The following is a 23,100-nucleotide window of genomic DNA, read 5'->3' as shown; positions in this document are numbered from 1 at the left end:
GGCGCGGAGCTTCCGCGTCCGGGTCGCGGCGGTGCCGGGAGGCGGTGCCGGCGCGGCGGGGCTGGGGGACACCATGGCCTTGCGGTGGTGGTGGCGGAGCGGCGCCTGGTGCCGCCGGGCGCCTCCGCTGGGCTCCGTGCCGAGCCCCGGCCCCCGCTCCCCGCCGGCCCCCAGCGCGGCGGTGAGTGCGGCGGCGCCGGGCGGGCGCGGAATGAATGGGGCGGGGGGCGCCGGACCGGACCGGGCTGGGCCGGGCGGGCATCCGGGGCCGCCGCTCCTTCGGCGTTCCGCAGCCTCCGCCCGGGAGGAGCCACTGCCTGGGGCGGATCCCTGCCGGAGGGTCCGTGCTGGGGGGCAGGAGCGCGGTCGGTGCAAGGTTAAATTCCGGATTAAGGGTTTTCAGCGCTGGTCAGTGCGTGAGCCTCTCGGAGCCGGCCCTAGGTGGGAGTGGGGAAGGCGGTTCTCATTAGCATGAGATTTTGAAGGCGTTTGTCTGTGTTAGCGTTGTAATGAGGGCAGTTCATTCACTGCCTTGGTTTGGAGCTTCTTCAGCCGGCCAGGCGGCGGCTCTGACCCTCGCTGAGGTGCTCTGGCTGTCCTGACCCCGGGAAAGTGCTCTGGGCAATGTGTCCGGCATCCCGCACCAGCTGCTGTTGCAGGGTCAGGCAGCAGTGAAAAGGAGCCAGTGTGCGTGTGCCCGCACTGAAGGGAGAGTAGGAAGAGATCAGCTATTTTTAGCAACAGAACGCGGTGAGAGGTCCGAGAGAGCGACTTAGGAATGTCTCGGCCATAGGGCCGGACGCTGAAGTCAGACAGCAGTGGGTTGCAGATCTGTGATAAGTTAGGGCTCCTCGCCTTCCTTTCTCACCTGGCATGGCCTTGTGTAAGCATGGGGGATGGAAGAATGCCCTTGAGCCATTACAGTGCTTTTGTTTCTCTCCCACTGTCCAAGGAGAGAGAGAGAGACTTTAATCCACGAGGAGCGTTCCTTGAGCGTTTCCGTGTGAGTTGTTCCAGAGGCGGTTCGGTGAACACGTGGATTGCAGTGATTTTAGGTTGGCTCAGCCCAGCATTGGGCAGGGCTCGGTACTTCCTGGCAGCACTCCTAGGAGCAGAGCAAAAGCTGAACTTCCTTCCTCAGCCTGTATCTGCTGGAATCACGTACCTGGGACTGTGCCTTCCCCCACACTCCTGGGCTCTGTGCAGGGAGAGACCATTGGAGAGATTGCTAGATTTGGAAGTTAGGTGCTGGACATCCAGCAGAGAAGATGGGTAGGTGTAAATTATAAACAGCAGGCTGAATTGAAATTGTTTCAGGGGAAAACAATGACATGATTTCCTATTAGTGTACTGAAACAGCTCGTCCTTTTCTCTGTCTTGGCTGGTGCAGTCCAGATTCGTTTGCCAGGCAGGGAATGTTTGAAGATTGCATCTTGCACAAGTGCAAAAGCAATGTTTTATTGGAGCAGCTTTGGTAATTTAACTGATAAGCTTCCTGGGCTGGGCCTGCGAGGGGAGAAAGTCCAGCACTCTGGAGCAGAAGAGTTAGTTCAGTGTGCCTGTTGGCACTCGTGTCTCACATTTTATGGAAGGCGTTATGAGACTTCCTTTGCTGCTGGGTTGTTAAAATGGCGAAATAGAGCAATGGTGATGGATACTTTTTTTTTTTGGAGTCAAATGTTTTCTATCAATTTAAAGTTCTAATAAACTATCCCTGGTTTTATTTCGTGCAGATGTGTCACATTACCCAAAGAAGTTCAACTTTCTCATTTCCAAAAATATGTAGTATATTTTGGCGGTAAGTTGGAGATTCACATTGTTGTGTGGTGGGTAAAGACATAGTTACTGGGTGAACTGGGTAGTTACACCTCTGAGCTGTAAACTCTGGAAATAAGGTTATTAGCTCCAGTGTAGACTGCTGCTGTAGGGCTGAGTCTGGATCTCAGTCATCTATCCTGAAGAGTATGGGCAAAGCAAGAATGCTGCAAGAAAATACATGTGGCTCGCTTTGGAAAAGGAAATGTTAGAAGAAACTTCAACTCCAGGAAACAAGCAAACAAATCTCCTAAGCTTAATGCATTTTAATGCATCCAGGTGGAGCTTTCACCCTTTTTTGATGAACTTCCCTAGTATCATCATGCTATCTGGAAGTATTGATTTAATTTATTATGTAGCTGGGTATACAAAGGAAAAAATACCAAATCTAAGTCAGGAATATTTTTTCAGGAGTTTACAAGAGAGGGAAGAAAGTAACAGAATAGTTGGGTTTCCAGAAGTGAAGGCTCTGTCTCCAAATGTAGGCTACACTATCCACAGTGTATCCAAAAGGAATGCATCCAGAGCAAAGTAATGTTCTGTGTCTCAGAAGACTTCTGGGATCTGTAAAGGGCCGAGTGTGTGTGTTTGCCAAAAGGGCTTTGCCAGGTCCCAAAGGTTTATGATCATCAATACATAGCTCTGCTGTCCTTGCACCTTGCTATCTGAAAAGAATGTTTTAATGCCTTCATATATTTTAGCCATTTGGTTAAATGTATGTGAGGGGAAAGGGAAAGAAAGAAATTCTTTCAGATGTTTCTGTTTGGGGAATCAGGAGAATTTGACTTCTGACAAGACTACTCTCTTGAAAAACACTGTTAACAGGTTTCATCATACAAGTACATCCCACTGCTGCAGCTGCAGTAAGACAATTAGTAATGAAAAATACCAAGACCCTTTTCAGCTTGGTAGAAAAGACTTGAAGAATCTCTATGAAGATATTAAAAAGGTAAGGGATTTTGGTGACTATGCTGGGATGTCATGATAATTGTTTTTAATAGCAGCCGTCAGTTTGGAGGATATTTATTGAAAGGATGTTATTTTTGTTTATGAACAGCTGTCTGAAACTTAAACTGAAAGCAAATGTGGCATTTCTCATATTTTATAGGACGAAAATGCAATTTTTTCTCCTGATTTGCAGTGCTGGAATGCATCATTTACATTCCAGATTACTCATAGTAATTCTGAAAACAACTTAAGCTTAAACTGGCTGAAATGAATGCAAGCAATAACCTTATACATGCATACTGTTTTACTTACACCAAACAGACTGACTTTGTGACTTCTATGCTGAAATGCTCTTGTCCTTTTTATAGGAATTGCTGGTCTCTGCAGCAGAACTTAAGGAAATGTGTGATTATTACTTTGATGGGAAGGGAAAGGCCTTTCGACCAATGATTGTGGTGCTAATGGCTCGGGCTTGCAACATTCACCATAATAATTCCAAGTGAGTTGGTCACTTTCAGATACATCACTCTTGAAAGTTACCATTCTTGAGTTTCTGAAAAATACTTTATGACAATGAAATGCTCCTCAGTAGAACCTGAGTGTTAAGTTCCATCTTGAAGCTGTATTTGTACTTGTCAGTGCAAAAGGAACTGCTGGGTTTATTACATGTTTCCATGTGTTAAGTCATGGACTATACCGCACTTGTAATCGGGGTGGATAAATAATGTTGCTGAATTATGATGTTTGTATGGCTTTTAGTTAATTCTACCTTCTACCATAAATGTTTTGTTAGAATCTTTAATATTCTTTGAAACTTTACAAACTTCATTAAATATTTTTCATTTGTAACCACTCCTGTTCCTATTAAACTCTGGTCACAGGTAAGAACTTTGCTGTGAGAAGACACCTTCATAGATTTTTTTTGTAATTTTGTAGAAAAGCCATTAAACAGGTGGTATGATTATATTCAAAGCTGTGAGATTTTGAAAATGGTCAGTTTTTTTGCCCACCCTCCAGTTGCAAGTTTCTACACTTTATGTAAGATTCTAAGCTAGTTAGTCTGCTGTAATCCTTATGATCTCCAAGTTACTTGTCTTTTGAAAGCAGTTTTAACTGAGCAGTAGGTCATGCTTGGCCTGTACTCTCTATCACTCCCGAGTCTGGTGAGTCTGACTCGTTGCAAATGCTTCACTCCACACATTCCTGTCAAATGCTATGTTTGCATTTTGGAGAAGGGTGTTGGCTGGAGTGTTCTCTGCCTTCCAGCTACACTTCCAGTCTTGCCTTGTATAGAATTTCAAATAGATAATCTTTGGTCCCTTTCCAGAAGTGTTTCTAGACTAATTTGTCAGTCTTAATGGATTTCTCTGAGCTCCTGCACCATTTTCTTTCTGTAGGACTGTTTTAATGCCTTGTTGGCAGAGTATGGCATGCATTTTGTTGCATGGATAGCACCTCTCCCTGTACCCCCTTGTATGTGAATATAATTTTGAAGAAGAAAGCAAAATTGAGCTGGCAGTGTCCTGTCGTGTGTGTGCCAGTTCCCCTTGTTTGAGGAAAAATCATCCAGGATTAATGAACTTTGCTTTGGCTAGATTCTGTGTTCAGTTCAGGACTGCTTCTTGTCATTGACTTTGAGATAGCAAAAGGAACAATATTGGTTGTGGAAATGCTCAGGGATGCCTTTTGCCACTGTCTGGCTTACTATTTTCATGAGTGACCTTGACATGAAAAACAGGAATCTGAGAATGGCACATTTTGATGGCAGAATCTTTCTTGATGATCATCCATCTATGGTGAAATGTAAGGAAGCACAGTAAGCCAGAAATTTCTGCTTGAGCTTGTAGGGTCTTGGGTGTCCCATTAGGCATAACTCCCGTGTGGTTTGCAACCACCTTCATTGTGAAAAACCTCAGAGATATCCTAGCATGCATTAAACATCCAGTTCAGCTACAGGAGTGTATATCACATTTCCTGAAATCATCTGCATGTCTGATCTCTGTGTTTAAAATAAGTTAAGTCCAGCTGGCTTCAGGGATGGATTGCAAAGACAATCACAAAGATTGAAAACTTGTGGTCTACAAATTCATCAGGAACAGGACAAAAGAGCTACTTCGGACAAAGCATTATGTTGCTAAGATAATGGAAATTTAGGAGGAGACTTTTAACAACAGGACAGTGAGTTTTTGGAGCATCTTTGGAGTCAAAATAATGGTAAAAATAGTTTTATCTCGTTCAAATGTGTAGCATGAAAAGCTTATGAACAAAATCGTGTTTGCAGTACTGAGAAGGCTGGAACTGATGTCATACAGTGTGGGAGTTGAACAGTGAATCAAAGAGAGGTAGCAGTAGAAGGACTGCATTTGTCTGTATGCTCAAAGCATATTTGCTGTCTTTTGACATATGTATATGCTCATGGATATATTCTTGCCCACATGTTATTCTGTCTCAAAACTGTCAGGACCAGTAAGAAAGTGCTACATATGCCTGGGGCAAGTGCTTGCTTTGCAGTAGCCAACCCTTGGCATAAGTCCTCTGATTTCTGGATGCCTGTGTCATTTGGCAATGTTAGTACATCTGTTGTGGTTCTAATCAGCATCTCCAAAATATGTTCAGTGTTTAAAAGCGTCCTCAATAATCTGAATGTTCCTAGTACAAACCAGGCTGAGTCACCATCTTTGTCATGTTGCTTTTAGAATGAAATTCCAAGTGACAAGAACAGAAATGTTTCAGCAAAGGAATGGAAAGAAATCATGGGGTATCTACCTTCCTCTTCTGTGCCCTATGCCAATTTCTCCAAGCCTGTGATTGGAATTAAATATTCCTTACGTTGATACAAGTCTTCACTGTACTGCTTGTTTGTTCATGCATGGTGATCAATGCTTCTGAGGGTTGGCAAGTCCATGCAAAAGGAATTTACATTTGTGCTTTGGATACCCAGTTCCTGTGAGCTGATAAAGTTTTATGGGCATTTTCTTCTCTTTTGCTTTTAAACTGCTTGAAGCAGGCTGCCTTGCAGCCTGCTCTGTGTATACATATACTTCAGTTCACATTGATACTATGATTGATTCATTACTATTCTTTTTTAAAACAACATTGTCTCCAGGTGACAAATTGTTCTTCTAACGTTCTTATGTTTGTGAGGAAAACTGTGTATGTGGAGAAGTAACACTGCATATTTTTAGCTCTGCTACTCTTCTGCAAACCTGAGGGGAAAAGTACTTGCCTTACATTCTTCTTCCAGTGTTTTTTTTAAGATGTTTTTCCACTTTAAATTTGTCATTTCCCTTGAAGCCTTGTATCATTCTTTTCATCAGTTAATACTGATTCTTCTCCCAGGCTTGTTTTTCTTTGTTGAGGCTTTGGTTCCCACACATGTAACTGAAGAGACTGACCACGGTATCTGTGGGTTTGTAGGGTGAACCAATATCCTGTGCTGTTCATCTCTAGCATTATTTTTTAAACTTTGCCTCTGGGGTTTGTATTGCTGATGTTCAGTTTCTGCTTCATCTTGCTGCCATTCTCTACTGTAATATTACTTGCTGGACCCAGCATGTTTTTGCCTGCTTTTTCATTTTTTTTCTTCTTTTGTGCAATTTTTGTATAAAAGGTAATACTTTTCATTTTTTGGCTGTTAAAAATAACAGGACTCAATTTAAGAAGGCTACAGGTCCTGATCTTACAAGGCAGTCCCCAAGAGACCTTTTCCTCTTCACAGAGTCCCTGCAGAATAGCTGAGATTTCTCAGGAGAATGGAATGCCCAGGTGGCTCTGCTTGCAGGTTAGCTGACATTGATCATTTATGTTTAGGCTTGAACAAGGTGAAGTATTTACTGTACCTTCAGCAGGTTAACTATTTTTCTAGAGTGAGGTCATGTTATGGTGGTCATAATAAGGAAAATTACAGTTACATAAAGAATTATCTGAACTGTTACCAAAAAGGTAAGTGACTGAAGTATGTTGTTTCTTTTCTCTTGAAGTTTTAAGTGTCAGAAGTCCTACTCTGAGTCTTTAAGTCCCTTGGGCAGTGACTTTTTGCTTATTGATAGCAACTTTGTGTGAGAGTAAGAATTGGTGTAAATAGTTTAAGCTAGAGTCATGCAAACCCTTAATTTCACACATCCACTGTCATTTCTTCACATACCTGTGTGAAGAATTTCACAGAGTTATCACTTAGCCCGACGGGACCTAGTGTTTCTGTACTCTCCAAAGGTGTTCGCAAATGAGAGTTTTATTTTTTTTCCTACAACCAAAAAGAGAGAGGCAAATAAGAGAGAGCCAAAGAAGTACAATGGTAATAGGGAAGACAGTGAGCACGAAAGTTTTGATGGCAGGGGGAGGGAAATAATTTTATCAAAATAGTGTGAGGCACAAATAAAATGACGTGGTTAAACTCGATGGAGTATTTCCCAAAGATAGGACCTGCCAGCAGCCTTAGTTCCCTTTTGTTTCAGTGCCCCAAACCATCGTTGTCAGAAGCCCGTGGTGTCAGCTGCTCTGCAGTTTTTTCCAGTGTTAAGACATGCATTCTCTGTGCTTCCCCTAGTTTGCAGTGCCCTTCTGAGTCACAGACTGTTTCTGAGATGGTTGCTTCTTTCAGCCACAGGGCCCTATCAGGAGAAAGGTGCTTGGAGGACTGTGGCCGTAGCACAGAAATTTTGCAGCTTCTCATGCTCATTTCCTCTCCTTAAACTGGCCATATTTGCTTACTGGCAAACACGTTGTCTCCAAGCTCTTTGCTGGAGAGTGTAAATACTGGTTTGTGTGGTTTTGAGTTTGCCCCTTTTTGTTGTTTGTTTTTTGTTTGTTTTGGTTTTGGACAGGGATATTTGGAGGGAGATATTTGGGGTTTCTTAACCTGTATGGTCAGCCTTGGCTTGTTCAGTGTTCATGAAGCAAGTTCTGTAATGGAAAACATCTCAGGGTAGTGTAGATCTATAAAACTTTATCACTGAATCAAGCAGAGGATCCTACTGAAAAACAGAACATGATCAATTGTATAAAATATCTGTGTAAATATGCATCATCTCGACGTGTCTTTACTTTGAAAATGACCTAAAAATGGCATCTTTCCACTTACTGGATTTGCAGGGACCCTATTATCTATTAAGTTGAGTTACTGCCACTTTTTGCTTTTGTTTTGCAGGAGAAGCTGAATGAAAAATGGCAGGGGATGAGAAGGATCCTGGGATTTGTGTGTTTTCCCCTAAAATAGGCGTGCTCTGATCTAGAATTAGCCTCACAAGATGCACGAAGGAAACTATTAGTGAACTTTTTTTTGCCAGCAGTGGGAAGAACCTTACTTGAGACTTTGTGGAAATAGTAGTTTTAAAACCCTTTCAGATTAAATTGTCATATTTGATACAACATTCTGGAAACCATGAACATTCCTATACCATTTTTAGTCATTGTCAGAGATAAGATAGAGTATAATGCAGAACTTTTCAGAACCTGCTTTTGAAATAACTGGTTTTGTGCTGTCTTCATACTACTGAAATATTTCAGTGTGTCAGTGAGTGTTGCCATTTACTGCTGCTTCCCAGCAGGAAATCCAGTCTGCTGACATAATTAATGAAAAAGGGAATCCCCAAAAGGAGAGCAGTGCATGAAAGAGGCTGGAGACCTTTACAGTTTTTTGAAGGTAAGTTTTCTCCTACTTACTAAAAGTAGTTAATTTTGGAAAACTATTTACATTGAACTAGCATTTGATTAAATCACTAGTCCACATTAAGACTTGCCTCCAAACAACCATAAAGGTTTCCAGTTCTTATTTTCTGTTGTGTGAAAACCATATTTTCACAGCCTATGAGCTACCCATTCATCCTGCTATTGTTCAGGATGTAGAACTCCCACTGACAGCAGTGCAGAATTCTTTATAGAGGTAGGTGTCAGAACACAGTGTTATGTCAGCAGACTGCAATATGTTCTTTCATTTTGTGATTAATCACTACATTTTAATGGACATAGGAAGTGCAGGAAGTTTTAAATTCCCTTAGCTGAGCTGAAATTATCTTCTGTTTCAGATCTTTTTATGTTCTCCTGGAAAATAGTAGTATTTTCTCTGTTGTCTGCATACCAGAAGTACAGTATTTATATAGCAGAAGCAGTTTCTTTCTTTCGTTGTGGGTTTTGGGGTTTTTGTGTTACTGTTTTGCGTGGGGAGTATTTTAACTTTCCATGTGGACTTGTTACACTATGAGGCATTTCTGGGATCCTGCATGTAACCCATGATGAAAACAGATAGAAAAATAACCAGAAGAAGACAGTGGCAGCTGGATACTAAGGGAGATGGTCCTTTGTGTGAGCTCAGTTGGTGCTTTTTGCCAGCCTTGTTCTCTAGATAATTGCTTCTGTGTTCTTCCATTACCTTCTTTTCACCTAGTTTAAAAAAAAAATAGTGTGAACTACTGCGAGTTGAATCATGTGTGTTAGATCTTCCCAAAGGCTGAGTTCCAGTAAGTGTTGGGTAGTTGGTATTTACAGTTCCAAAGTGGTTGTAGTAGAATTCTAGTTAATTCCTTAGGCTTCTGAAGAACCTCTGGGGTTTTAAGGTAATCAGATAACATAAAGGATAAGATCTGTGACTTATGCCTTTCAAATGTAGAATGCAGGTTTCTGTTCCTTCTGATCTTTCCAGCTCGATGGTTAGTAGGGTTATCCAGCTTTAGAGAGTTTGTGATGCCACATTTATAGGTAGAGCAGCAGAGATAAGGAAAACTTAAAGCTCATCTGCAAAGCTACCTGGCATTCTTTTCTCTGCTGTTTTCCAGACTTCAGTCTTGGAGCCAAGCATCCTTGATGCTGTGCTATTTATTGCAGTCTGGATTTAGAGGGATTAAAGTCAGTAACCAGGAGTTTGCCAGTAGTGTTAATGCTGCAATGTAGAAATAGGCCTAGTGAGGATGGACTCATCCCTCTGCACTTACTGTACTAATGTGATGTTACTTTCTCTTGTCTTCCTAATTCCAGGTTTGAAAGAAGGGGGTCAGACCAGGAAAAAGCTGTGACAGCTGTTTTCAGAGAAACATTTTTGATTGGTTTTTAATAGAGACTTTTTTAGTGTATTGCAGCATATGTAGTTGATTTAATTATTTGACAGTTCTTGTTTTTTATTTTAGGGAGGTGCAAGCAAGCCAGCGCTCTGTGGCCATTATTGCTGAGATGATCCATACAGCCAGTCTAGTTCATGATGATGTTATTGATGATGCAAATTCTCGCAGAGGAAAAAGGACACTTAATCAAATCTGGGGAGAGAGAAAAGTGAGTTTGTTAATAAGTGCAAGACTTGCCTTTGAATTTCAGCAGAGCACAAATACTAGAGGTTTGTAACGTTGCTATCCCTAGGTCTTGGAATATGTCAGAAAACATATGAAGAGGTGTGCACAGTTTGTGGGTGAGACAAATGTGTTTTCCTTTTCTGAATGGTTGGAAGCATTAGATAATGAATAATTGAAGTGTGTAAGTGTTGGGCCTGTTCAGCCTCCAGAAGAGACGACTGAGAGGGGTCCTCATGCTAAGTATCTGAAAGCAGTGTCAAGAAGATGGATCCAGGCAAGATCTTCTCAAGTAACAGGACAAGAGGCAATGGACAAAATCTGATGCACAGGAAGCTCCACTTGAATATGAACAGATTGCCCAGAGAGGCTTTGGAGTCTCCCTCACTGGAGAGATCCAAGAATCATCTGCATGCAATCCTGTGCCATGTGCTCTGGGATGACCCCGCTTGAGCAGAGATGTTGGACCAGATGACTGTGGCCCTTCCAACCTGACCTATTCTGTGATTATTACTAATTTTACATTACCTGTGCCATTCTCTGCAGTGCTGTTGAAATACTTTAAACTTGTACCTCATCATGAATGCTGATTCAGTGGTGAACACAGAAATGTTTTCAGTCCGTGGGAAATTTTTTTTGAAATTGGTCTTTTCTTCACAGAGCATTACGAGAAAGGTCTTCACCAGAAAATGTAAGGAAGGAACTTGGGGCAATTCAGAGTTCACATGGTGTGAAAGACACAAGATAACGGTCAAATAGAGAACTAATGTTCAAAAACACTTCATTAGCAAACATTTACTGCATACAGGGAGGACAGTGCTTATACAGAAAAATATAAACAGTACTGTAAGATAGAGATTCAAAAATTACATGGATTTCAATATTTAGTAATGTGGTTTTTTGCTCTTAAAAAAAGATATTTGTGTTTTATGTAGGAAAGTTATGTAATGTGAGTAGATCTGATAAATAAAGGAAATTTTACTGTGTAGTAACACAGGAAAAGACTTAAGGGATCACCTTTTTGTTGTTGTTGTTGTTCTTAGGCTGTTCTAGCTGGTGACTTCATCCTCTCAGCTGCTTCTGTAGCTTTAGCACGAATTGGAAATACTACTATCATCTCTGTTCTAACTCAGGTGATTGAAGATCTGGTGCGTGGTAAGGTTTTTTCCTATTTTTAACTTCCCATTTGCTTGCCTGAGCAGTAAAGCCACAAATAAAACCTCCCATCTGTCCAACTTTTTAGGTGAATTCCTCCAACTGGGTTCCAAGGAAAACGAGAATGAGAGATTTGCTCACTACCTCGAGAAGACTTTTAAGAAGACAGCGAGTCTGATAGCAAACAGTTGTAAAGCAGTATGTACGTCTGTCTCTTCTGAAGTTAACATACCATACTGAAAGCTTCACAGCTAAACTCCTGCTATTGCTGTTTGCTCTGGAGCCCCTCCAAAGCAAACCCTTGAAATGGTATTCTGACAGAATGTGAATGGCTTTGAGATTGTGAATTTTATCACAGTTCAGCTGTGCAGCCTCCAATATTGGTTTTCACTTTTTCTTTGGGTTTTTTATTTATACACAGATTTATTGTCATTCCCAATTGAATCAAAATAAGGTTCAAATAATTGTAACAGCAATCTTCACTTTATGAAATTCTGCAACTTTCAGACAGTGGTTTTAAGCTCAGTTGATCATTTTTGAGTCTATAATTTGATTTTAAATCTTCTTCTCGTCCTACTTATTGGTGCTGAGTGAGACCTTAAATGCTACAATTGATTCGTAGAATCAGAGAGTAAGCTGCATTGGAAGGGGCCCATCATCAAGTCCAACTCCTGTCCCTGCATAGATTGTGACCCCAAGAGTCACACCATGTGCCTCAGAGTGTTGTCCAAACACTTCTTGAACTCTGTCAGGTTTAGTGGTGTGACCACTTCCCTGGAGAGCCTTTTCCAGTGCCCAGCCACCCTCTGGGTGAAAACATTTTCCTGATATCTCTACATCACATTGTAAAAAACCAGAAGCACGTAGTTCTTGATTTGTCTGGGGGTTTTAATTATCAGTTACTTTGTCCAACCCTGTCACTCAGTTCTCTTACTTGATTACAGGAAGACCCAATTCAAGATTATGTTCTTATACAAAAATAAATGTTCAGTTTTAGTGCAGAAAATAGAGGTGGGTAATAATCTTGCCTCAAAAGAGAGTTTTGTTTATTCTTTTCAGTGGAAGGCAGTATAGCTGATGGATTCTATAGCAAGCAGGAGTTCTAAGAGGATTAGACTAAAAATCTGTGCTAGTGTTAACCATCTTCTTCTGTTCTCGGAGAACTGGTATATTTGTGCAACAGACAGCAGTTGAAAATTGCTTATATTAAAATGATCACATAGAATGAGACACATGGATTTCGGGTGAGGGAAAAGACCTTTCATTTTAGTTGGATTACTCATATTAATGGCAATATAGCCCTGACAATTTTCTTTTGCAAGTCTTGTTTTATATCAGTGGGCACTTCAACTAGTAAAGAGCATCACATTATTCTGCTACCCCAGGAAAAAAATACACAAGTTTTAATAGTCATTTTGAAAGTCTGCCTAAAAAACTTTTGCAGATAGAAGAAATCACATTCCCACTGGGTGGATTCTCCCTACAAATGTGCTAATTTAAGCTTTTTCCTTTTCATGACTTGCAAGAGTTAAGGGTCTAAGCACTTCCCTCAAGATTGAGGCTGTGATGTTGGTAAAAGGGTTGTTTGGCTGCTTTTCTTCTAGTGGTTAGTGTGAGTTGTTCCATTGCTGAATTGGTGGGATTTTATATGCTGTAAAATTTGTGTTAGAAAGGAAAACTGAGAGAGAAGGTCTCTCTTCATGGCAAATCCTTGCTTGCTGCACATAGTACCAATGAGTTGAATATGTATGTTTCCTTAAGTTTCTTTCTGCATCATTAGGAGAGCTCTATTGGTAGCAGTTAAAAGGGATTTTTTTTTTTAAATTGAGGTTTGGGGGGTTTTTTTGTTGCATGTGAGTGTTGAGATATTTTTGTTTAGATGGCTTTGGCTACTGAGGAAATGGAATCAGAAGGGACTTCTGTTTTCTGTAGCAAAAATGATAAGCAGGATCATCAGTTCTATCTTGAAAGGAAATTCAGTTAGGGAATCAAGAGTATTCATATCTTGTTTTCAGGGGACAAAACTAAGAGGACAGATTATGGATTTTAAAAGCAGTTCTGTTACTGCAAATGGTAGGAAAAACTAGATTTGTTGCTGTGGTTGAATAAAATACAAGTATTAACTGGAAAGAAGATGTCAGACAAGTTCAGGTGGCACCTTAGAATTCCACAGTGCCATGCTTTAGAAATGGAAGAGTAGGAAGAGTAGAGTATTCCTGGAAAAAGCTCTAAATAAGACATACACTGTAATTGATATATTCTGTACCACCAAAGCATTACTGCATTTAAATCAAGATTCTTTATATTCTGTACCACCAAAGCATTACTGCATTTAAATCAAGATTCTTTAAGTTAGGACTTAGGGACAGAACAGTCTGTTCAAGATGTTAAGAGCTATCCCAGTCTCCAGTTTATTTCTGCATGGGGGAATGTTACCAAAGTTTCAATCAAGTATTGTAAAAGGAAGCAGTGGCAGATGGCCCAGAGTCATTGAAGCCTTAGTTACTGCAAGGCATTTTTCAGAGAAACATGAGGTGACTTTAGTTCAAGAATTCAGAAACAATAAAGCTGAAGTGGAATTTCTGTTAAGTCATCAGGCCAGCTGGAGACAGCAAAATAACTTGAGCAGGTTTTCTGTCTTTTTAAAATCCTGCCATAATGTGAATTCCTGAGCCTGATAAAGCTGTTTGTATTTTGTGTGGTATACTTTCAGATGAGAGAGTGCTTGCTTTGAGGTAAGTGTAAAGGTGCACTGGAGATTCTTGATTTCTGTATTAGGAAGAAGCTTGTGCCTCTTTGTGTAAGGCAGGGCTGTGGAAGGAACTGAAGAAACCAGTAGTCTGCAGCTCTGCATCTACCTGTGAGCTCCTGGTCTAACAAGTTCCTAGTTTGGTGTGTGTACAGCTCCATCAGAAAACCCTACCAGCATGGGGAACTGGTGCCTAGGAAAATAAAACCTCTCACCCCCACCAGCAGAACTGAATCCCCCCAGGCCAACTAGACCTGCAGGCTGCAATAATGTCCAATGGCAGATGTAGAGTAATAGCATAGTAGTATCAGATATTATGGTCAGCTAGTAAATCTCCTTACTTATTATTGAAAATACAGTAAGTCCTTTGAGGGTATTTCTTTTGCTGTGAAAAAGATTTCAATAAATATATCACATATATTCAGGCAGATAATCTTTGCTACTGAAGAGTACAACTCTGCATAAACCAGTACTTGGTTAACCTGTTAAAATATTAATTACTTGAGAAAAGGTCAAATACATGAAAATGCAGAGTCAGGACAAGATAGTTGTCTGCCTTGTTTAGAGATCTCCCTCTTGCAGGGAGGCCTCCATCACCTCTTTCTCCAGGGTAGTTCTCAGGAGGGTTTGGGGAGCCTAGAGAAGTCAGTGGCATTCCCAGCAGCGGTGGAGGATGAGCATGGGGAGGGGACATCTCTGCCAGTGCAGCAGCACATCCAGGGCAGTGGCTGTGAGACCACAGGGCTGAGCTCCCTCATACATGGGCACTCTGCAGGGAGATAGTGAAGGGCCACAGTGAGGGCAGAGGCTGGAGCAAATGATGTGCCAAGAGCTGGTTTGAGTCTGGAGCAGGGAAGACAAAGGGGGAGTCCTCCTGCTGTCTCCAGCTTGTAATTGGAGGGCATAGAGAAGATGGAGAGATGTGCAGTGAAAGGACCAGTACTGTTGAAAAATTCAATTAGGTTTGAGGAAAAATTTCTCCATGAGGTTGGTCGAACATTGCAACAGGTAGCTGAGACAGTGGGATTTTTCATCCTTGAAGATGCTCAGAAATCAACTGGACACAGCTCTGAGAAACCTGATCTAACTGTGAAGTAAACTCTCCTTTGAGCAGATGACTTGCAGAGTTTCCTTCCAGTCTAAACTATTCTGTGATTCTTCTGGAAAGAGGAACACTGCTCCTGTCTAGAAAAACAGTGGTGGATGAGCCAGGAATGAGAAGGCAGGAACCTGACTGCTTCTGGAGATGGGCATGGAGGAGAATGGCTGGAAAAGGGAAAGATTTGAGAGCCTTTTCCTTTCCATGGAGTCCACAAATTTAGGAGTACAAGAACAAACATCTCTTGTAGTGTTTATTCAAGTGTTTATTATTTCTGGCCCAGCAACAGGTTTTCCTCTCTGACCTACAGAGCACTGGTGGAGATGTGCAAATGCTTTCAACTCCATCTGCCATACTGTCACATATTAAATATCAGAGCAGGATGTATCTGGGTACCCAGAGCTGATGATGTATTTTATAGATGTGAAATTCAGTAAAGAGGCAAAATTGGTTTATAGTCTCTCGTATAACAGAACAGAAACAACATTTTTTTTCAGAAAGTGTGTTTGAAATAACACCAAAGAGATTGTCCTGCTTTGCTGAATTCAAAGAACTTTTCTAAAGAATTTGTTCCACTTGGTATTAGGAAGGATTTTTCATCATGATTTAGTGGAAGACAGGCCTGAATTCTTGCAAGAGTAAATACATCATGAGCCAGTCATACCTAATTGGGGAGCTCTAGGCTGTTTTCAAAGGGGGAGTTTTATCATTTAAACATACATCACTGTATTGACTTGGTTATCCTGATTTGTATTTGCAAATGCTTGTATTATCCCAGAACATCCCAGTACAGCTCCAGTTAAACTCCATGTGGGAGTGAGAGGCTGCCTGGCTGCAGCCTGGCCAGTGTCCTGCTGGAGGCAACAATCTACAAGAGCAGTTTGAGAAATTGCAACCTGAAGGAACTCCCTGATTGACACAACCCTGTCATTGCAGTTTTATGACGTGGTCATGGTCAGAGGGTTGTTCACTTGAGGATGACTGGCAAAACTGATCTGAATTTTAAATTTTTTTTTCTTCTGGCAAATAATGCTATTTAAGAGACAAACATCAAAAGAAGGATAAAAGGGCAAAATGTTCTACTTTGATAGTTTCTAGCAACATCTATATAAGTATCTCATATTTGCAGTTCACTCTGTTTAACAGCCTTCAAGACTTTGTATGATTATTAGAGATAAGTAGCATTATTTTCCTGCTATACTGTCCCCTTCCTTTTAAATAAAAGTGGGGAATGTATGATGCTGTTAATTCCTCAGTCATCCAGATTCCTCTAGGGTTTAGTTATTATCCACAAATGCAGGTTATGACTGGGAAGTGCACTGATGCATGAAATAATCTTTTTGTGTAAGTTGCATCACATTTATTAGGATATAATGTTGTTTCTTACTTCCATCTTCACGTTCACCTTCAAAGCTACTGCTGGACTTTTTTTTTTAGTTTGGAGTTGGTTTTGGGGTTGGAGGGGTTTTTCTTATGATCCTACCTTACAGAGTGTTAAAGAGGAATTTATATATATATATATATATATATATATATACACAGACACACATACTTTTATATTTCGTGGTTTTCCTAGCATATATTTTTAATCTTAAGTAAAATATATCTTCACTCCTTGTGTTAGTCACGGCAGATTTGGAATGCCTGCAATAAACCAGGGTGGATTTTTGTCCCCTGTTCCTAATTGGTTTATTGAAGGTTGAAATAAATCTGAGTATTTAACCAACTTCATTTTGCAAAATGAATTAGTACATAAATGCAAAAAGCGTAAATGCCCTTACTTTGAAGCAAGATATTAATTCTCAAACCTTAGTTAGTGTCCTGTGGAGTTCTGTGGAGTTTATTCACCAAAATTTCGGTCTCAAGTAGTTGATTATACACTCAAATAAAATGTTTTGTTTATCTCAGTTTAGTGATACCTTTGTGAGCCTGGTGTGCTTTCATTTGCTGGTTTGTGTTTTTTTACCACTAATTATCCCTCAGTACCTTTGCCTGCAAGCTGATCAACTCATCTTCCTGAGCAAGTCAGATAGAGTTAACATCATCTTAAAAGTAATCATCCTTATGTCAACTACCTCTCCTATACTGGGTTCAACACATCCAGCTTTGTGATCTTTCATGAGACATGTAATGTCCATTTATCTGTTGTTATCTGTCCAACTATCCCCTGGCTGATTTATATATGTAATTAGCTTAATTTCCTCATCACTGGGCTATATATGACTACTACCCTGCATGTGAAGTGCATCCACATTTCTCCTCTCTTTATCCTTGCATTGTAGTTTCTAGGCCTGATAAATATTTAATGAAGCTAATCTCTTTGCAGATTTGAATGGAGTTTTATACTGCATTGCTGTTCAGCCTTGTTTTCTGGTAATCTTGGCTAGTTGTGTGTCTCCATGAACAGAGATAAGCCAGAATGTGCCCAAGTCAGCTTTTTTTTGCCTTTCCCAGATCCCTCCTGCCTGTGTCACACCTATGTTCAGGGGCTAAAAGTGGATGCTAACTAAAGCTTTCTGTTTACTTGGGGTTTTTGTCTTTTCAGGTTTCAATTCTAGGCTGCCCCGATCCTAAAGTTCATGAGATTGCATACCAGTATGGAAAAAACGTTGGCATAGCTTTTCAGGTAGTGTTTTTGTTGAACTAAATGGAATCTAAAATCTAAACTTCTCCAAAGTACTGCAGAAATCAAAGTAGGCTGTTTTAATCCTTCCTACAATTCCTGCCTTTAGCAAGGATTATTCTGTATTTAGCTCTAGGGTTTTTTTTAAAGAAATTTTAAATAATCTGAATGTTTATTTTTTCCAGCTGATAGATGATGTGCTGGATTTTACATCGTGTGCCGACCATCTGGGGAAACCAACAGCAGCAGATCTCAAGCTCGGATTAGCCACAGGCCCCGTTTTGTTTGCTTGTCGACAGGTAAGTCAGCAGGAAGCTGTTTCCTCAAAGTAAAAAGTGTAAACTACTCCTCACAGGATGAGCTGAAACACATCAAATCTCCAGTGTCAGTGATGAGAGTGGCCTGGGCACACGGGACAAATCAGTGTGTCAATGCCAGATGGATTCTGTGCACACAAGAAACACCTTCCTGCACAATTCTACTTACTGTTAGGCTCTTGTAGGTATTCAGAGAGTTTTAGCACATTTTGTGAAGGTTATTCCTAAGCAGCTTCTTGTATTTTCTCCTGAGACGTCTTCTTCCCAGGCTTGACTGTGTAGGCTTTTTTGCCTTGTTCTGGGTTTTATATCCATCTGGGGCCAAGAACTGAAATCCCTGCCTTGCCTTTAAGTGCATACCTTTATTTATTGAATTTCTTCATCTCTTTGTCCTAAGTATTAGCCAGTTATAAACATAGGTAGCTTTCCTGTCTGAAGGCTAGATAAGAGAAAAGGGAGTGTCATAAATAAAACAAGCTTAAAATTGGTCAAGATTTCCAGTGCCTTAAAAATTATTTGGAGGAGCAGAATGAAAACAGAAGTGTGAGCAGCATGGATAAAAACATTAAAATTGGTGCTAATCCATAAACAGGAAAGAAACTGGTTTAATTTCTTGCTCCAGTGTCTTGTTCACCAGAGGCAAGCAGATTTGGCACTTAAAAAGCAGTCTTTCCTACCAGGCTTCACAGTCTGATACAGAAACTGGCACAATTAGTTCCAGCAGAGCTCTTGTCTGTGATCTCTCAGTGGAATTGCTTAGAGCTTGACAGGGGAAATGTTGTAAATCATTTTAAAAAAACTCAACAACTTTGACATTTACTTCCCCCTCTAAAAGAGCCGGCTGGGGTGGGGAAGTGGAACATACACATCTGTTTGCTTCCTTATCCTCTGGGCATTTACAAGGATCTGTATCACAGAAGAGACAGGGGAGCACAGAGTGTCAGCCAACTGACAAAGTAGATGAATGCTTATTGAGAACAACCTTCTCCATGTCCTCAGTGTCTCCCCACACTCATCTGGGGCATTCACAAGCATGTTCTTGGATCATTATTTCAGAATTGTGTCATCAGCTACTGGAGCTGTCCAAAGAACAGTAAGGCACTCAGGTAGAGAGGGAGGATGGAATTGTAAAACTGTTTTTGTGTGTGCCAAAGCCATATGCAGAAGGAAACAAGGCATGTTGCAAATACCCAATTTTGGCAGAGAATACCCAGTTTTTTGGCATTGACTGTCTTGTGGGTGTTGAATATTCCAATTTTTAAATTAAAACTATTTTTTATTAATTTGTTTGGGTTGTCTCTCTGACTTTGAAGTTCATCTATCTTTTAATTAGCTTTAGCGAGATAAATTAGTTCATAATATAGAAATACAAGAAACGAAAATCTGTCACTCCTGTTTTAAAATCTTGTTCTTTGTAGGTCACTTGAAAATGCTTTTCCTCATTTATATCTGTGATAGATGAGAAGTGGACATTTTTGCATTGAAAGATAACTTGATCATCTTATAAAGTTTTCTGCATTAACCAGAAGGCTTCTTTCCTGAAAATGTCCTGCTGTTTTCAAGAAACTGGAAGAACAGCACTGCAGACTTAACTGATACATAAACAAAACATAAGTGCTGAAAAAATGTGGAGCTTCAACAGACGCTTACTTGTGATGCTACTAAAAGATATTTCATATATTTGTATCTGAGAAAAAAACTTATGAGCCAGGACTTGAAGACAGTCCAAAGTGTAATTATTAATTATAGGCTGTCTTTTCAGACTAGTATTGCTGCTATCCTTTCATGTAGCTGGTACACCTCAAGTTGTCTTTCTGACAATCATTCATTAGTTTTTAATCTGCTCTGGATCTTCAGTGACAGATGCCTTTTCTTCCTATCTTCTCCCCTCCCTCTGAAATACATCTTTGTGCATTAGAATATTAAGGAGAAGAAAATGTTTACCTTTATATAAAACCTGTTTATTAAGTATTTAAAGTTAGGTCACTCAGTAAAAAAATAAAAACCACCCCATTTATTTTTTAATGCTAGTGTATGCTAATTCTAAAGCTCCTCTTGAATGAGTACAGATGAAGAATGAAGGTTTATTTTTATTATAAGCATTCCTGTTAAATGCTCATGTGCTGCCCACTAAATATGCAGAGTTGCTAATAACAGCTCTGCCTTACAAGTTTCAGGAGTTTCATGTCCTTTAGTGCCTAAATATAAAAAGTGATCCCATATGCATCCTATATAACTGTAAATATGAATAATGTGAAAACTGGTTGCATGAACACTGCAATTAAATTGTCATTACCTGGGAAGGAAAATAGGATCTAGAAAAAGCCATGACTCTTTAGATAAAGTGTGAGTCACCACTGAACTTCTGAATGCATCTTCAAGACTATGTATGAGTAATAGGAAAATGTCACAGCACTGAGTGAGGGGTGCTACATGTTTGTACCTGAACAAGGTTGTAAAGCTGCAGTTGGAGGACCAAAGGTGTGCAAGGAAAGCAGTTCATTGTTTACAAGTGTATGGCAATAATACCATCTTTGACTCTAATCCTTTCAGGCAAGATGAACAAACAACTCTTTCCCTTAAAAAGAATTCTTCTGTGGAGTAGCTGCCTTGAGTTGTGGCCTTATTTTGTTAAGCACTGGGTTTTTCTGTGCCTAGGCTGTCTGAAGAAAGAGACTGCATATTTAGCTAAGTGATGTCATTTTTCTCAAAACAACTGATTTACCTACTTGATTTGTAGGGAATTGAGCATTTAGTTCTAACTGCAAACAAAATACCTTATAGTAGTCATTTTTCTCTTATTAAAAAAAAATTGCATATACAAAATACCAGCATAATGGAAAACGTAAGAGAATGTAACAGCCAGTGTTACCATTGGGGGGGGGCAGTTTACAAGTTGAACTGTGTAATCTTGCAACAACAAACATCCCGGGTTCTTTTGTACGTGTGGGGGGCAGAGGTGCTTTTTCTAGGAGTGCCAACACTGACCATCATGTATGATAGAATATCTGATGCAGATTATACACCAGGTAGTTGCCACATCAGAAATGACCACACTGGAGCGTCTGCTTAACATGATAAAATGGCAGGTGCTACCTGTTGGTGCTACCAACTGGCTACAGCCAGCAGAGCCAGATGGTTTAAGTTTTAAATGCTTGAGCTCTGCTATACTGTAGTTCTGTCCAGACTGCAAGTACGAACCTAAAGCTATACCTGTAGCAACAACAATGATGGGGAAGAGGGCTGCACTTTGGTGTCATTCTGACCTTAGCATGGCAGGCAGCTACATGGAAAACAACTCAAAAGCAAGTACAAACCCTTCTCCCTTTGTGCTTAGTTTCCAGAAATGAATGCTATGATAATGAGGAGATTCAGTAAGCCAGGAGATGTTGAACGTGCACGGAAATATGTGTTGCAGGTAAGACTGATACCAAATATTTTTGCTCTTCCTGCTGCTCAGTCTGAAATTCATTGTCTCTCAAGTAAAATAGCAAGGCTGCATTGTCAAATACCTGCTGAGTAGCATGCAATGTACAATGCCAAGTCAGAACTCCTCAGCTCTCCTACTGGCACAGTGTTTTAGCAGAAATGCTAGGTACCAAAGAACTCTTTCTTTTTTTCCCTCTAACAGTATAAAATCCATGTAAGTAAAAAGCTCATGCATGAACTCAGTTCCTTCAGCTGAGGCATAGCTGCATTCAACAGCTGGTATAAGTGGCACATAATTACCAGTCAGTCTTGTAATTGCAGTGCACACCCCATACCAGTTTAATTGACTCTGGTCTAAAAAGACTGAGTAATGGCCTGTGCAAAATTAATACCTCTTTTTCAGAATAGCATGGGGGTTTTGTACATTTCTATTTTAGGGCAGGAGAGGAAGGGATAAACTATTAGTTTCTAGTTTGTTGTTAATACCAGTGCTGTTTTGTAAGTACACTTATATTTAGCATGGATGAGTTTTAGTACTTGGATAGTTTGGGGCGGGTAGGTGGGCTTCCCTGATTACAGAATGAATCCTCTCCCGGTCAGAATACAATGTGTTGGGGTACTCAATGGCCTTAAAACTTCTCCCTGTGACTGGAAGAGGCAGAAGGAGGCCAATCAGTCGCGTTTCCTCTCTCTGTCTCCTTCCCTCAGAGTGATGGTGTGCAGCAAACCACCTACCTCGCCCAGCGCTACTGCCACGCCGCCACGCGCGAGATCCGCAAGCTGCGGCCGTCACCCGAGAGAGAGGCCCTCGTGCACCTGACTGAAATGGTTCTCATGCGAGACAAGTGAGGGAACTCCTTCCACTCCTTCTGGCAGCTACTTACCAGACTGTGCCTAAATTCATTTCAAAGGTTATTTGCTTCCAACACAAGCTACCAAAAATTATTTTTTTAGAACAAAACCTCTTTTTTTTTTTTTTAAAGTTCTACTTTTTTTTTTAAACAGAAGTTTAAAATGTTTTACTGCAGGAAGCCATGCAATTCAGAGCAAATCAAACTGTGCTGTACAATTGTTTTAGCGGGGGCTATTGATTGTGGGGGATGGGGAAGATGTTTACATGTTGATGCACAAAGGCCACAATGAGAATAAATATAAATCAGTGTATGAAAACGGAAGCTGTTCCAAATTTCACTTGTTTATACTAATAAACAGAACATGCATGTACAGGAGCTGGTAAACTCCTGTGAAGAGAGATGGTTTGGATGCTTCCCTGGCTGTTTAACAGAAGCACCTGGAATTGTATGTAGAGATACTGGTTTACTGTAAAAGACTACATGTGGATTTTAATAGGTTATATACATCAATGAGTACAAAACCACACCAATTCATGCTACTGGTGGCTACCAACTAGCAGTTAACATGATGCAGAATTTGAGATTGAATAAAAACATTCATTTGGTAGCAGAATACGAAAGGCTCAGTATTTCTAACTCACACTAAAAATGAATGATTCACCAGCCAGTCAAACCTGCAACTCACTTTCCATCACTCATTTATAGAATATATTCTGTAGCACCCTAGAAGCTGCCTTTGAAGTCCCAGACACATTCCTGTCACAGTAATTACCCAGTACTACCACATTCCTTCTCAGGTTATTTCAGCCACAGAATCTGGAGCAGGGAAGCACACCC

At 40.5% G+C, this 23,100-nt stretch overlaps 1 protein-coding gene across 2 annotated transcripts; it reads left to right on the top strand.

The window, feature by feature from the left end:
- The first annotated feature begins 41 nt into the window (after positions 1–41).
- On the top strand, positions 42–22,661 carry PDSS1 (decaprenyl diphosphate synthase subunit 1). Of its 2 annotated transcripts, XM_014882197.2 has the most exons (11): positions 42–181; positions 1,734–1,798; positions 2,641–2,764; positions 3,132–3,262; positions 9,882–10,023; positions 11,081–11,192; positions 11,281–11,390; positions 17,586–17,666; positions 17,849–17,962; positions 21,318–21,398; positions 22,118–22,661. In XM_014882197.2, exons 1-11 carry the CDS (start codon positions 74–76, stop codon positions 22,256–22,258), a joined length of 1,209 nt encoding a protein of 402 aa, XP_014737683.2. In that variant the 5' UTR covers positions 42–73; the 3' UTR covers positions 22,259–22,661. The 2 variants fall into 2 exon arrangements, with proteins under 2 accessions (XP_014737683.2, XP_088016454.1); XM_088160328.1 differs by lacking the exons at positions 42–181; positions 1,734–1,798; positions 2,641–2,764; positions 3,132–3,262 and adding an exon at positions 8,311–8,404.
- Positions 22,662–23,100: the final 439 nt, after the last annotated feature.

The sequence above is a fragment of the Sturnus vulgaris genome, chromosome 1, assembly GCF_052056855.1.
Source record: "Sturnus vulgaris isolate bStuVul1 chromosome 1, bStuVul1.hap1, whole genome shotgun sequence".
Lineage (NCBI taxonomy): Eukaryota > Metazoa > Chordata > Aves > Passeriformes > Sturnidae > Sturnus > Sturnus vulgaris.
This window is presented reverse-complemented; position numbering and strand designations above follow the sequence as displayed.